The following is a 15213-nucleotide window of genomic DNA, read 5'->3' as shown; positions in this document are numbered from 1 at the left end:
ACGAAAAATTCATTTGCAACCAACCAGATTCTGCGACGGATCCGAGGGAACAAGTTCTCATGTACTATTCTGAACAAGAGCATCATACTCATCAGACATAGCCTGGCATTCGGGATTGGTGAGAGCTTGACTTATAGTTGTGGATTCACTATTGGCATATGCAGGAACTTGGGCTGTGAGGTTTAGTTTTTGGATGGATTTGGAAATGTTGTTCTTGGATCTGGTGGCAATAACACGGGGGGTGATGAAGTAGATAGAGATGATGGGTGCGGGTCAGCCGAAGTGGGACTATGGGTTGGAGGGGGAAGTGATGATGGAGAGGGATCGTCAATCGGGGTCGCAGGAATCGAAGCTGCAGAGGGTGTGCCAGTAGCCGGGAGGGACACAAAGGAACACCAGTGAGAGAGTGTAATAGATGAGGGGCGGTCAAGATGGGAATGAAGTGAAGGGAAAAATAAACTCAACGAATTTAACATGATGCGACACATAAAGACGAGATGTAGTGGGATCAAGACATAGATAAGCACTTTGTGTAGTAAAATACCCTAAGAAAACACACGGAGAGGAACGAGGAGTGAGTTTGAGAGAAGAGTATGGCCGAAGCCATGGATAACAACGACAACCAAAACTGCGTAGTTTAGAATAGTTAGGAGGATTGCCATAAAGTTTGGATGTGGATGTGGGAAGCCGGTTGACGATATAGATAATAGTGGAAAAAACATATGACCAGTAAGAAAGAGGTATAGAGGCAAGCGAAAGAAGTGACAAACCTGTTTCTACAATGTGACGATGTCGTCGTTCAGAATACCCATTGTGTTCAGGTGTACGAGGAGGAGACGTAAGATGAGAGATACCATTGGATGCCAAATAGGATGACATTGTTTTGTATTCCCCCTCATTATCAGAGTAGAGTGTCTTAATCTGTTTACCAAAGAAATTTTTAATTATAGATTTAAATCGGATAAAGGTATCAAGTACATGTGATTTTTGTTTTAGAGGATAAAACCAGATATACTTGGTAAAATGATCCATAAAAATGACATAATACTTGAAATTATCAATAGAATAAATTGGAGAGGTCCAGACATTCGAAAATATAATATCAAGAGGGGAAGAAGAGACAAGTGTGGAGTGGAAAAAAAATAATTTGTGACTCTTATTGCACTGATAAGAATTGCAAATAAAATTAAAATTTAGATGATGAGATAAATCTAACTGAAAAGTAGACATGATATGTCATAAAATCGGAGACAATGGATGACCTAGACGATGATGCCAAGCAAATGAAGTGGTCTTGACACTAGAGAAAGCAATTATTGGTGGAGACTGGACTGGGGACGATGGTCATTCGTACACACCATCCTTACTTAGACCCTGCAAAAGTGTTACCCCCGTACAAATATCCTTCACACGAAAAGAAGTAGGTAAGAATTCAATGGAAGTATGATTAGTTTGGCAAAATTGAAAAATAGAAATAAGATTCTTTTGCATGGTGGGAACACAAAGAACATTATTTAATAAAAATGTACGAGAGGGTGTAGAGAGAGATTTGTAACCAATGTGAATAATAGGAAGACCCATTCCATCACCAATCATAATGTCGTCAGTAACATCATAAGGAGTATGAAGAGAGAGATTACTCAAGTTTGTGGTGACATGGTGCGATGCTCCACTATCCAGAAGCAAAGGAGAACCAACAGAAGCGGTGGTGGTTGCAAGATGAGCACATGGTTGCCATGATGTCGTAGGACGATGTTGCCAATGTGAGGTGGTACGAGGAGCCTGGGGAGGTGGCAGAGGCTGTTGCATCTGGCGAAAGACAAAACACTGTGGAACGTTGTGTCCTTTTTCCCGGTACAACTGGCAATGACCAAGATAAGGGCGAGGTTGAGATCGACCATCCAGATTGACTATATTGTGGATACCGGAGGTAGTACCTGGTTGTGAGTGTGATGAAGGTGCCCCTTGCTGTCTGTGATTGCGATTACCAGTCCTACCAGAATTGGACCTAGCATTGGCAGGATTTGCAGAAACTAGAAACGGAGAGGAGTGAACTTGTTGAACATGAAGCAAGACTTCTTTGGTTATGAGTTTTTCCATCCAGCTCATTAAAAGATATGGGTGTGTCACGACCATTGATATTATCAATAAGTGGTTTGTACTCATCATCAAGCCCATCCAAAATTGCCTCAGTGAGATCCTCTTGATCCATGGGTTTGCCTAGGCCTGCAAGTTCATCAGCTCTCATTTTAATATGGTGCATATTCTCGGAAATCGATTAAGATCCTTTAGTGGTATGTTTGAGTTGCTCCTTTATCTGTTTGATGTGACCTCGCGAGGGTCAAGCATATGTAGTGGCCAAAATAGTCCAGACTTCATGAGAGGTGCTTGAGTGAGTGATAAGTGGAATAATAGATGGTATGAGAGTACCAATAAGAGCACAAACAATAAGTTTATCCTGACGAAGCCACGTAGTGTTTTCGGGATTTGGAACGGCATGATTATTGATCATCTTTGTAGCAGGCGAAAGAGAATAAAAACCATCAACGAACATGAGGAGATCATAACCAAAAAGAATAACCTCTATCTGAGCTTTCCAGCTAACATAATTTGTGGATGTGGAGTATAGTCAACGGTGTGGTTGGGTCATGAGCATTGGGAATAGTAACACGAGAATTATGAAAATCCATGAAATTTATTTATTTTTATGTATGGAAATCATGTGTAATATTTGCACGTGTGAAATTTGCACATGTGAAAATCACACGTGCGTAACTTGTTCTTCTTCTCGAAAATTAAACCGACCTCAAATTAAATCGAAGGTCGCTGGAAAATAAAAATCAGGAAGAAGTACCTTGCTCGTCGTGGTGGCTAGTGGCGACGTTGTACAGCGGCGGGCGGCCTCAAGCGGCAACGAGTAGCAACGGCGAGCGACCGCGATGTGCGATGCTGTGAGGCTGCCTGTTCGGGCTTGGTAGCGAAACTTTCAACTGCGATGGAAGGTTCACCGGCAACGGAAGCTTTCAACGGCGACGAAAGGTTCAGCCGGCGACTGTTTACAACAGCGACGTCACGACGACGTAGGACCGTCAATGGGCGAATGAGAAAAACAGAGTGTTGGAACTCTGGCTTGCCATGGTGGCATGCGGCGGCTGGCTGAGGCGAACGACGGAGTCGTCGGTGGTAGCGGCAGCGACAACGATAGTGTGCATCATCGGCTCAGATGGGCTCTACAGAGACCTTGCGGGACAGAGTGGAGGGGCTCAGCAGAGAAGACCAAAGACTGAGCTCGGTATCAGGGTGTCGAGGCTCGGGGACCAATCGTCGATGGTGGCGATGGCAGGAGCGGCAGAGAGAAGAAAAAAATATTAGATCATAAGCTCTGATACCATATAGAACAAAGTTAAAAAGAATATTTCCCAATTATATGACTTTGTTTGATACATGTATTTATAGTTACAGAATGATAAATGATTTACATGAATGTAGAGTTACACGTGTACATGACTGTAGAGTTAGAAGTTGAGACAATCACAACTTCTCTTAACCTGATCATCTTGATCTCTATCACATAGGACGTCGCATCGCCGGGCGGCGGAGCCTGGATCTGGACTAGTCGAAGATGCTTCGAGGTTTGGAGGATAACTTGATCGAGTTTCGTGTCGAGATGCCAGAAGGATCCAATTGGTACGTTCGGAACCCCGATGAGTACCTGGGTGGTGCAGCAGGATAAAAAGTGTTTCTGCAGAATATGGCTGAAAACGGTGGTGGGTCCTGGCGAAGGGGTCCACCGGTGGCGAGATCCACAGTGGTGGCACTTCTGACAATAGAGATCGAAGAGAGCGAGAATTACGTCTGTACGATCTACTAGGGTTTGCACCTCTCATATGTCTATTCTCATAAGCTTTTAGCTTTCAATTTCAATATCAAGACTAACCATGTCTCACTGAAGCTCTGGAGGTAAAATTAGTTATATTTTGGTAGTGTTTTTGTTATAGTGGCCATAGAGAAGGAGAAAAATGGCAGCCCCAATTGAATCGTTTAGCGGGAACATGAAGAAGGCATTGGTGGGCCTGAGACAAATCAATTTAGAAGGTCTAAGATGGCGTGTAATTGATGCGAAAGGCCAGATTCTTGGGAGATTGGCATCTCAAATATCAACTGTTCTTCAAGGCAAAGATAAACCAACAGAGAAGATGGGGACATGTGCATTGTGGTTAATGCAAAAGATATTTCTGTGATGGGAAGGAAAGAAGTTTAAAGCACCAGTTGGAAAAGGATCCTACAGAAGTTATTCACAAAAGTTGTGCTACGCATGCTTCCTCGAAATAAACTGCGTGATGACTAGCACCAAAAATTAAGGATCTTTGCAGAAAGTGAGCATCCATTTGTGGATCGACCGCTGGAGCACTTTGAGATGCCTCCTCGAAAAGTACGGGAGATGAGGCCTCGTACCACGCGTGCACTAGTTCGAGCCAATGAATCTCATTGTCCCATTGTGGCCTCCAAGAAGTATCTCACTGAGAACAATCTAGCCGAAGAATCTGAATTAAAGGGTATTGAGAAGAAGATTGACGGTATTATTGAAAAACAGTAGAGTTGGCTGATGCAAGCCCTCGTCTTGCAAGGAGCCAGCTGCTTGAGAATGTTTTTAATGATCCCAAGGGCTTTGGAATTGGACCAGAAGGGAGGTATCGATGTGAGGATCCTGAGTTTACAGAAGGTATTGCCCAGGTGTAGAACGCGGCGCCCAAAAAGGTGTGGATGCAAGCTGATGGACGATTTTTCATTGTGCAGTGCCAAACCTACCTGAGCATGGTGGACGCGATCAGCCAGAAGGCAAAATCAGATAGGCTAGCCCTAGGGACATGGCGGTGCTTGCGCAGGCGTTGAAGTCATTCCATCGAAGAGAGGGCAAACACCCCGACGAGGATCAGTAGAAGAGAAGGCAAGAAAAAAAAAGGAGAAGAACAGAGCAGGTTTGCTCTGTAATCGCGGTGATCGAAGACACTCTGTCATCACCGTAAATGAAGACGCTCTGTCATCACCACATTACCGAACACGATATGTCGTTACCACAAAACCGAAGACACTTTGTCATCACCAAAGACGTTATGTTGTCACTGTAGACGTTCTGTCGTCACCCGTCACCAAAGATTGTCTTGAATTAATCATTGGTTCCCCGTGAGAGCACAGTTCGGAAGTGCTCTCGACGAAGAAGACGATGAGACCAGATTTGACTCGGACCAGACTTGATTGAACCGAATTACCGATCCGAACGTCTGAATCGGATCGCACAAATAGACTTCCATTGATCGCACTCAAGAATAGAGGATATATGGCATATTACACCAAGAATTTATACAACTCACTTGGCAAGTTGGGCATCAGATATCTTTACGCACCAACTTGAGGTGGACTGTTGGTGTGGGCTGTTTGAGCTTTCTATCAGATGAGGAAATCTTTCATAGAATCAAAACGAAAAAATCTACTATGGCGTGGTTGTAGGCATAATTGAAGGTGAGATTTAAGGCATGATTGGAGACACCGAATTTGTATAAATATGTTGTGTCCAATTGAATAAAATTAACTGGTTTGGGGAAATACCTTCTCCTATTGTAACAATTGTTTTTCAAATGTAGCTCAATAATGCCTCTTACTAGGTTGATATTACAACAAAGTAAGCATATATTAGGTTTCAAGGAGAAAACATGAAAGAGAGAGAAACAAAGAGAACGTGGAATGGAGAGGAGAGAAAAGAGAGAACCAAGAGAGCATGTATATGTTGACATGTAAGGAAAAATATGAGAGATGTGTTATTCTCTCTTAAATCATGTCCTTTTATAAAGGAATACAATTGAATCCTACTAAAAATAAATGTTGCCCAAACTTTCCAACAAAATATAAATTGCTAACTCAACATAAACAGACAAAACATAATTATGAAACATCCTCTTAAATTCCAACTTTTCCTTTCTTTTATGAGACTTGTCATACATGAGATTTAGCTTAGACTCCATTAAACTTAAGAGATATAATTTACATGAGACTCATCTTAAACTTCTAGTTATAACTTCTTCAACACTCCCTTTTAATCTAGAGTTTATAACTTCAACTTGCAAATAATCTTTGTCAAGAAACTTGAGTGGTTGAAAAAAAAATTTGATCTTGTGTGGCTTGAAAAATGGAATCCTTGTGGCCTTGCCTTGATTCATCTTATTCTTGTCCATATCTTGCATATAGTTTTTTTCTTGTTCCCCCCTTTACTTGGATATTCTAGTTATAGAAAATTTGATAACCTCAATTTATGGAATCCTTCATTATTTGTTACCTCATACATGTACTTCTTCTTGTATTTCTCCTTCTCAAATTGAAGATCTCTTTGTTCTTTGTTAAGAAACCCAACTTGAAAAACATATTGTTGAAAGAAGAAAAATCACCCCTAGTCTAATGCAAAATTTTACCTTCAATCTAAAATAGACGCTCAAATTTAGAGGCCCGACCCCATTTTTGGGCAATGAAGGAGTCTATTCACTTTTTTAAGGTACCCCCAGAATTGTGTATATCACTTGGGTAACAAGAATAAAACAATTGAATTAAGGTGGTTATAGGGCATGCCATGTAGATAATGGATATATAAGCATTGCCCTAAAGTAATTATAAAAAAATAAATTAAAGAAAGTATTTTAAGGAATTAAGGGTATAATTAGAAAGATAGCAGCTCTCACAGTTTAAATGGAAGGAGGTGCACAATGCAGATTTTCATACTTCCAAATATGACGAAAACACTTTTAGACCAATAGATGTATAAAAAGTGACCAAGTTTGGCTCAAGAGAGATAAGAAAATAATTCTTCTGTGAACTTATTTGATTGCGGAAACTAATAAAAAACTCTAATAAGCAAAGTTTTGAATGGAACATAATAATAAAAACTTTTCTAAAACATAATTCACATTTTAATATGAAACATAATAATAAAAACATTGCTAAAACATAATTCTCGTGTAAGGCAATTATTTTTCAACACAACTTCAACAATTTTGAAAGAAAATTTTCAAGAAAGAAATTATAGAATTAGAAGAGTTAAGATAAATATATTTAGAATTTAGAATGAACAAACAAGACTTTCTAGTTCAAAAATTTTAGACTTTGTCAAAAAAAGGAATTAAATTCGTGAGATTACAAGGAGAGGGAAAGATGGTGTAGGAGGAAACTTGACTAAATTTTTTATCTTTAATTAAAAATTCTAATAAAAATCAAAATTACATGTCATAAACAAGGACGCTAATGAGAAATTTATCATAAATGTGGAGTGTAAAAAAAAAGGAATGGGTGCTAAAGAATCAGTTTTTCACAAGTAATTTACTTCCAACTTGACCTTTGATTCTTCCATTGTTGATATCTTTCTCTGAAAAATTGGATTGAGAAAAAGTTCATTGGGTTAAAAAATAAGATTCATAGAGTCTTCTTTTGACATATAATTCTTTATATAAATTCTAGGTCTTGATGGCACAAAATTTCTTGCAAATTGAAGCTTTTTACTATTGCTTAAAACTTTTTTGTTGTCTGACCTTTACTATTTTCGATGTTGATTTCTCCTTTTAGAAAAATCTAATTACAAAATTTTATTTTGCGTTGGAAACTAGACTCTTTCCGTATAGTGTAAAATCTAATGAAAAATAGGAGGTGGAAATGAAAAAAAAATCTCTTTTTTTTCCTTTTTTTTTTTTTTCTTCTTCTTCCTCTCTTTCTTCTCCATTTTTTCTCATTTTCCATGTTAGAACCTTGCCCACTTTGATACCATGTTAGGTTTCATGGAGGAAGCATGAAGAGAGAGAGAAGAAGAGAAAATGTGGAAAGAAGAGGTGAAAAAAGAGCGAGTCAAGAGTGCACGTGTATATTGAAATGCAAGGAAAAATATGAGACATGTTATTCTTTGTTACTTCATGTCCTTTTCATAAAGAAAAACAACTTGAATCCTACTAAAATAAACTTTTCCGATCTTCCCAATTACACCCAAAATATAACTTGCAAAAATTAAACATAGAGAGACAAAACATAATTAGGAAACATCCTCTTAAATTCCAATCTTTTCCATTAAGTTTACTTCTCTTATTAGACTTGTCTTGTATGAGATTCAACTTAGACTCCATGAAATGTTTTGCATGAGATTCATCCTAAACTTCTTGATATGGCTTCTTCAACAACACAAAATACTACACCTGACCCTACATGACTCTACAAATGCAATAGCAGCTCAATCCTATTATGACATGAAAATATATGACCTAAAGAATGCTTGTAAGGATATTTTTTAATGGGAATTCTATTGAATATGCTTTCAATGTGCAATGACAAACACAAAATGATATGAAATTTAATGGAATACACATGCAAAAATAAGAAACCAAGTACTTGATTCAAGATTTAAAATTAGGAGCACATAATTACTTAGATCAAGAGGGAATTACTTATATTTTGACTTGTATTCAAAGCTTAGAAGAACAAGAATCTCAAATTTGAGTATGGGAGAGAGATCACTTTGAAATTTGACTTCGTAAAATGTCGGGAACAAGTTTGGGTCTAGATCTTTAAAAATAATTATATCCAAAGTTCAAAAAGCTAGTCGTTAGTGCTAAAAAAATAATAGTTTTAGGATTTTTTAAAACTCATAAAATCTATGTGCAAAAATATGAAAAATGTGCATTGCATTCTATTTTTGCTACTTGTCACAATGTTAGGTCATTTACAAAAAAAATTAGATCTACATAGTCCACAAATAAGATTACAAAGTTGAGAATTTGAAATTTCTACACCATGATTGTGTTGGATGTAGTCGACTACATTAAAAAATTCTTTGGCTTCTATTTGAGACACGTAGCCGACTGCTCAAGATGTTGTCGATTGCTTCTAGAACTTGATGCAGTAGACTGCATGTCATGTAGTTGGCTACTTAAAAAATACCAGTCATGTTATTTCTCTGTAGTCGACTACTCTTCTGTGATGTAGCCGATTGCTTTTGCCTTGGCCTTGTGGAAGTGGCTGACTACTATCATATTGGTCGACTACCTTTATGATTTTCCTTGCATGCACATATAGTCAACTATGGCCCATGTAGTCATCTGCTTGAAAATATTAGGAGCTCTAGTCAATTACATCTACCAATGTCATTGACTGCACTTTCCACTCATAAGCAACGCTTCTTCATACTAATGTAGTCGACTACTTTTGGCCAATTGATAGAAATCACCTTTTTTTTTTTACAAAACTCAACTTGCATGGCATGTTGGTTGTCAACATCAAAATTAGGAACAAACAAAGGCTCTTGAGACATTGATCTAACATTTTCTCCTCTTTTTAATGATGAGAAATACGAATTTAAAAATTTTGCTCAAAGACATGATGCCATGCATGCAATGCCTTATAGCTTTAGAAAACAAGTATGTGTGCCTTATTGACTTCTTCATCTCCCTCTTAGGTGATTGATTCAAGTGCCTTTGCACACATGTGAAGTACTTTATCTTCTTTTTCAAAATTACATATAGTACCTTTTTACTACCTTAGCACACATGTCTCCACCTCTAGAATGGTTGGTAATGGCACTACTCCCACCTTCTTTGTGTCACTTTTTTATGTGTTAAACGTGCCTAATTTTCTTATTAATTTGCTCTCTGTTAGTAAACTTACTCAAAGCTTAAATTATTCCGTTACTCAAAGCTTAAACCTTAAACCCTAAACCCTAAACCCTAAAGACCTTCATACAAAGAAAAAGATTGGATGAAACCTTAAGAGTGATGAAAGCTTAAGAGCTAATTACTTAATGACCATTGAATAAGTCTAGTAAAAAAGGTATAAAAGGTGTTGGTATCAAAAGCACCAGCTGCCTCAACAACCGGTTTAAAAGTATAACTAAGAGCACCGAGTACGACATACATAATGTGTTTAAATATTACTTACAGAAGTACAAAATTCAAACTCAAATTACTTGATGAAACGAAAAAAACAAAAAGGCCAAAAAGCACACGTGACCGGGAGAGGAATCATTCAGATCCTTGGTGGAATCAAAATTCAAAACCGGTTCCCCGATGGACGCGGCGGAATATTGCGCCGACAGGAAAGGGCATAGAAACAGAATGGCAGAAACGTGTAGGGTCGCTGTTCGATGGAAACCAGGAATCAGACTTTACTAGTTTTACCTCACCAGAAGCAACCTCGATTTCCGCAGAAAACTCCGCGCTCGAAGCTGGAGGGAGTCTGGACCATCTGTCTCTCTCTCTCCGATCCTCCCTGCAAGTAATCATTCGCTTTGGAGACGTTTTCTTTCACATGTAATGTCTCTATCAAATAATATTGGAATGAAGCCATTGAATTACATAAAAGTCATAAACAGAACTGTACTCCTATCTTTCGCTCATCTTCGTCGCTTTGGGCACTTCGGGTTTGTTCCAACGTCAATAGGGGAAACTCAACTTATCAGAACTTAACGATAACATTACTAGCTACTACTTCATTTCTTCCAAAATCAAAATTGAACGAAAAATATAACGTCTAGCCATGCCCAACACCAGATATGGTTTCGTTGGAAAGTTTAGTCTCCTGACTGTGTAACTGGACTGCTCCGCATGGACGCCTTCGGAATTACTCGGATATCTACAGCAGGAAATTCAGTTTTTACTACTACGGGGAGATTATAAAGCCTCAGTTGCTTCTACTAACTCTAAAACCTTTTTATATTTATGCGCCATTGATGCTTTTACGTACTACTGTTGCAGAGATACAAAAGAAGAAAGCAAGCGCAGTGAGGTAGAAAAGCTGACACAATCTAGTAAATACCTCTAATCGTCGGCTTGTCCTCATCTCTTGCGCATTAGAGGTGGCACGACATCATCTAGAAGGCCTTCATCAGTGGGAATTTGTGGGTCTTGACTGAGCACAGCCCTTGCTTGTCCCGCTTCATGAGGGGACCTGTGAAACTTCTGTGTATTGTTGATGGGATCGCCAATCCGGAATTGCCTCGTAGGGAAGTATAATGAAGTTGAAGCAGTTTGCTGAGCTGCATACAAGGTTTCGTGAGGACTGGCAATCACACGTGAGAATCCTATGGTGTGATGGCAGTGTTGGCCCTCATATGTGGTGATGACAATGCTTGGATCTTCATAAGATCGTTCAACTCTTTTCTTCACTGAACATTTGCTGTTCGTGCAACGGTAATAGCTCCTGAAATCCGAAGTAAATTGATCAGTAAGACTATGCTAAGACCAGAAATGCAAACTGAAGCTTCAAGAGTAAGTTTTCACAAAATCTTTAGAGCTTCTTCATCGCTTGAGGGATTTCAAGAACAACATCATTCAGTGTGGGAGTTGCCATAAAACAAACCCTAATTTATACTCTTTAAACTTACAACTCCTTTTTGAGATTCTTTGAGACTTCATGACCTTAATTTGAGGGAAGAAAAAATGCTAAATTTCTGGTTAACAAACCAACATAGTTGCACATATGTAATTTCAAGAATTGGGTATAAATAACATTCTTTAAAGCCTTGGAGACATGAAAATTGAAATTTCAGTCTAAGAACATGGTAAAAGTTTTGGAATAGTTCTGCTCGACTGGACAAATTATGCTTAGAATGCTCAGGAATAAGAAGAATAAGATTATACATACTGTCATGGTAAAAAGTAGGCGGATGAACTAAGACAAAATCGGTAAAAAGCATGGAAATATTCAAGAAAGACTAAATCTTCCATGAATTGAATTGAATCAAGACGCACAAGTAGTAGCTACCTTGGGAAAGGACTGTTTTTCACTGCTTTTTGACCATATTTCCGCCATCTATAGCCGTCTTCAAGATGATCAACTTCGCTTTTAGTCATGAATGCAAATCGGGGCAGGCGTAAACGTTTGTGCCCCTTCTTCTTGTCGTTCCTGCGCAATAGTATAAAGCAGATGTAATTTACAGAAGAAAATAAGATATATGAACTATGAGCCACGATCTAATATTCAATTATCACCATTACAGCAAATATCTAAATTGAAAAAAAAAAAAAAGTTAATTATCTGTAGCCTATATATATATTCGAGTACTTGCACTCGCCTGCAACTAATTTCTTAACAAGATCACGTCTACGGAAGAAAAAAAGGCCTTTTGCATGGCAAACAATTTCAGGAGATTACCATATGCCCAGGCGGCCAAGGAGACAGGAAACAAATAAAAGAAGATGATCTGAACCAGAAACTCAGGATCACAAATTACAGAAAGAGCTTCCTGTATCAATCAAGAACTATCGGCTAATTTCCAATTTTGAACTCTAGAAAGCTGTAAGAAATGGATGATTCAGATTAAGTAGTTAGTAATGACTAGGAAGAGGACAAATCAATCTTCCACTGACACAAAATCAGAAGCAAGGCACAGATTTCCTGAACAAGATAAATGGAAAAAGAACGAAATTAGAAAAGAAAATGGCAAAACTAACGAATCCTTTTTCCATCACTAAAAGTAAATAATATCTGCAAGAAGAGTGGACTATTGCTTACACTCCTGCGCCTTTTTGCTTACTTTATTCTAAAAAATGATTAAAAATGCTCAAGTATTCAAGTGATCCGGAAAACAAAAAACAAACAGCGGCGTTATCCAGAACGCAATTCCCGCAGCAATAACGCCGATCATCGGAGGGACATTTCAGGTTCCGGATGTGCCCCTGTGCTTTCCTGGTAATAAGAACAGGCGCTTGTCCTTTTTTTTTTTTTCCTTGTGAAATAACAGCAAGGCATCGGTTCTGGAGGTGCACAGATTCTCCTTGCTATTAATTGCTAGTTGCTGCCCTCCAATTCGAACTTCTAGCTTCAAAGACGTCCAAGAATTTGGAATAAAATTTCAATATTTCTTGTGAAAATCTTTTCTTTTTTTGTATGGGCCAGAAATTCACCCGCAGAGAATCCCTTATTATGAATTTGCCACTAAAATTCGGAAAACCACTCACGCTATCTCTGCCGATTTCTCATCAGGTATCAGCGGCTTTTCCAGAGGCTCCTCGCTCGAGCTGGAAGAAATAGACGGAATAGTATCCCCGGATTTAGTCGTCGAAGGCGACGGAACCGCTGACAATTGATTTTCCGGCTTAACATATGTTTCCACCAAACAGGACGAACTGTGAACATCAGTCGGATCGAACACCGGAAGACCGTTCGCCTCGCAATTTAGACCAGACGCCAATGGAAGATTCCACCCAAACTCGCTTAAGATACTTCCCTCTCGTTCGTCGAACAAATAGTTAGAAGAATTCCCGGCCTCTGCCTCGCCGGAAAATGTCCAGTTGAAGTCCCTAGATCTACCTTCCTTTTCATCCATAGCATGAACCCGGCAGCTACCGTCTCTTACAAAGCCAGAACAATCCAAGCGTTAGATATGCAACGACCTCATTCAATCAAGCCTCTGCAATTTTTCAGCGAATGACAAAGAAAAATCAAAATCAGAAAGTGTCAGGGTTTCAGTGATCTCTTCCCGTCTTCCGTCCTCCGCTCGCAAGAAGATCAATTTTCCCGGGGAAGGGTTTTGAACTTTTGGAAGCTCGTCATCAGATCGATACACTCTTCCCACGAAAAAAGAGAAAAACGCGGAGTAAAGCCCCTAAAGAAGAAAACGCCTCGCCGTCAACGCAAACGTACGGAACAAAATGATGATATCTTATTGAGACGCGGTGTGACTCCTGCTCTTAAAAGGTTTATGTGGGCCCACAAGGAATCTGGTAACATGGCCCACTTAATCATGATCGTTCCATTGGACGCCCAAGATTGAGTTAATCATGTAGATAGAGTTATATGGTCAGCAACCCCCTCCGCAACAGTCGCTGGACGGTCGGTACTTGGCATTTGCCATCAACAGTTGGGAGTTAATTAAGTTGGGAGACGGGAGACCGCCGGTCCGGAACATCAATGACGTGGTCCCATCATATGACCTGCACCAATTCAAAAACCGGTTCTCCACTCAATGATTTCAAAACCTGATCTACCCTCGAATTAATAAATATTTAAAATATTATAAAGTATAGAATTAATTATTATTTTTATGTTTATAATTTTAAATATAGCCTCCTCGCTTAGGGTAGATGTTCTTTAGAAAATACCTGTCAATTGGTGGTGGCCATTCTAATTTTAATTTATATTTTATAAATTTTATAAATTTAAAAAAATATTAAATAATATAGTCAGCTATTTTAATTTTTAAGGGTAGATAAAGTACATGACCGCTAAGGTAGTGTTCACGATGACCCGAACTAATCCAAACCTACATGAGTTTTTCCCCTCACCTTCATTCCTACATTGTAGAGGAGACGGAAACCTGAAACCAAGTTCTTTTGGATTAGTTTAGGTTTTCTATTTAATTAGATGTGACGCCCACCGCTACTTTTAGATGTCACTGTCTAGTTAGAATACTTGGTTTTGAAAATAATTAATTTTTAAATAGGATTAACGGATTATATCAAATGTGGATATAATCATAGAGAGTAAAATATTTAAAAAATAAAACTAAAAATAAAATAAAGAGCACAAATTGCAATCCATGTTTTAACAAAGAGGAAAACGGGGAGAGACAAACTGGTCCCATTCTCATTAACAAGAAGAGAGGATAGCACATTCTTCCTCCTCCAATGACATGACTAAGGAGGGACGTAATGTCACTACTTGGTCAAGACAAGGGGAGGGGTGGGTTACCCCTTTCTCTCTCCTCCCAAGCAAATGACCTCAATATTTGACAAAAATTAAGAAACCTTAGTTGTAAGGGTATGCCAACTCCCTCCCTCTTCAAAGACCCCCCCCCCCCCCCCCCCCCCCCCCCCTCACACACACACACACACACATCAAACTTGTAACATGGTTGGTTTTGATTTAACTGAGTTTGACCGGGTTCAAGTGTAGGTTGGACCAAAGTGTGATGCTACCTTTAGATTTTTTATACATGTTTTTCATGCAAGTATCGGGTTTCACCGTAAATTCCTCCTCCAACAAAAAAAAATTCAAGTCTCTAACAATGATTATCGAACTGGTCTGATTCAACCAATCCGATTTATGGTCGGATTGGACCAATCGGCCTATTCATCTGGTTTTAAGTAAATCTATTATTTGTCCAAATAAGAATCGAAGAATTGAAGGTTTGGGAATTTAACTTCTTATTTATTATTTATTGAGGAAAGTTTCTCCACCATCTTTTGGCTCCTA

The 15213-nt window shown here is 38.8% G+C and overlaps 2 protein-coding genes across 2 annotated transcripts; one reads left to right on the top strand and one right to left on the bottom strand.

Annotated features, from left to right (window-relative positions):
• Window positions 1-4052: 4052 nt before the first annotated feature.
• On the top strand, window positions 4053-4597 carry LOC137951249 (uncharacterized). Its single transcript, XM_068797835.1, has 2 exons — window positions 4053-4173; window positions 4374-4597. Exons 1-2 carry the CDS (start codon window positions 4053-4055, stop codon window positions 4595-4597), a joined length of 345 nt encoding a protein of 114 aa, XP_068653936.1.
• A 5301-nt stretch (window positions 4598-9898) lies between these two features.
• LOC137951903 (probable WRKY transcription factor 57) lies at window positions 9899-13596 on the bottom strand. Its single transcript, XM_068798881.1, has 4 exons — window positions 12978-13596; window positions 11782-11922; window positions 10834-11217; window positions 9899-10650 (listed from the first exon to the last, which is right to left on the bottom strand). Exons 1-3 carry the CDS (start codon window positions 13343-13345, stop codon window positions 10854-10856), a joined length of 873 nt encoding a protein of 290 aa, XP_068654982.1. The 5' UTR covers window positions 13346-13596; the 3' UTR covers window positions 9899-10650; window positions 10834-10853.
• Window positions 13597-15213: the final 1617 nt, after the last annotated feature.

Source organism: Aristolochia californica, unplaced genomic scaffold (assembly GCF_029961685.1).
Source record: "Aristolochia californica isolate CCGP_79_NKW_82.1479 unplaced genomic scaffold, dmAriCali1.0.hap1 SCAF_15, whole genome shotgun sequence".
Lineage (NCBI taxonomy): Eukaryota > Viridiplantae > Streptophyta > Magnoliopsida > Piperales > Aristolochiaceae > Aristolochia > Aristolochia californica.
The sequence above is the reverse complement of the archived record's forward strand: the minus strand, read 5'-3'. Positions and strand labels throughout refer to the sequence as shown.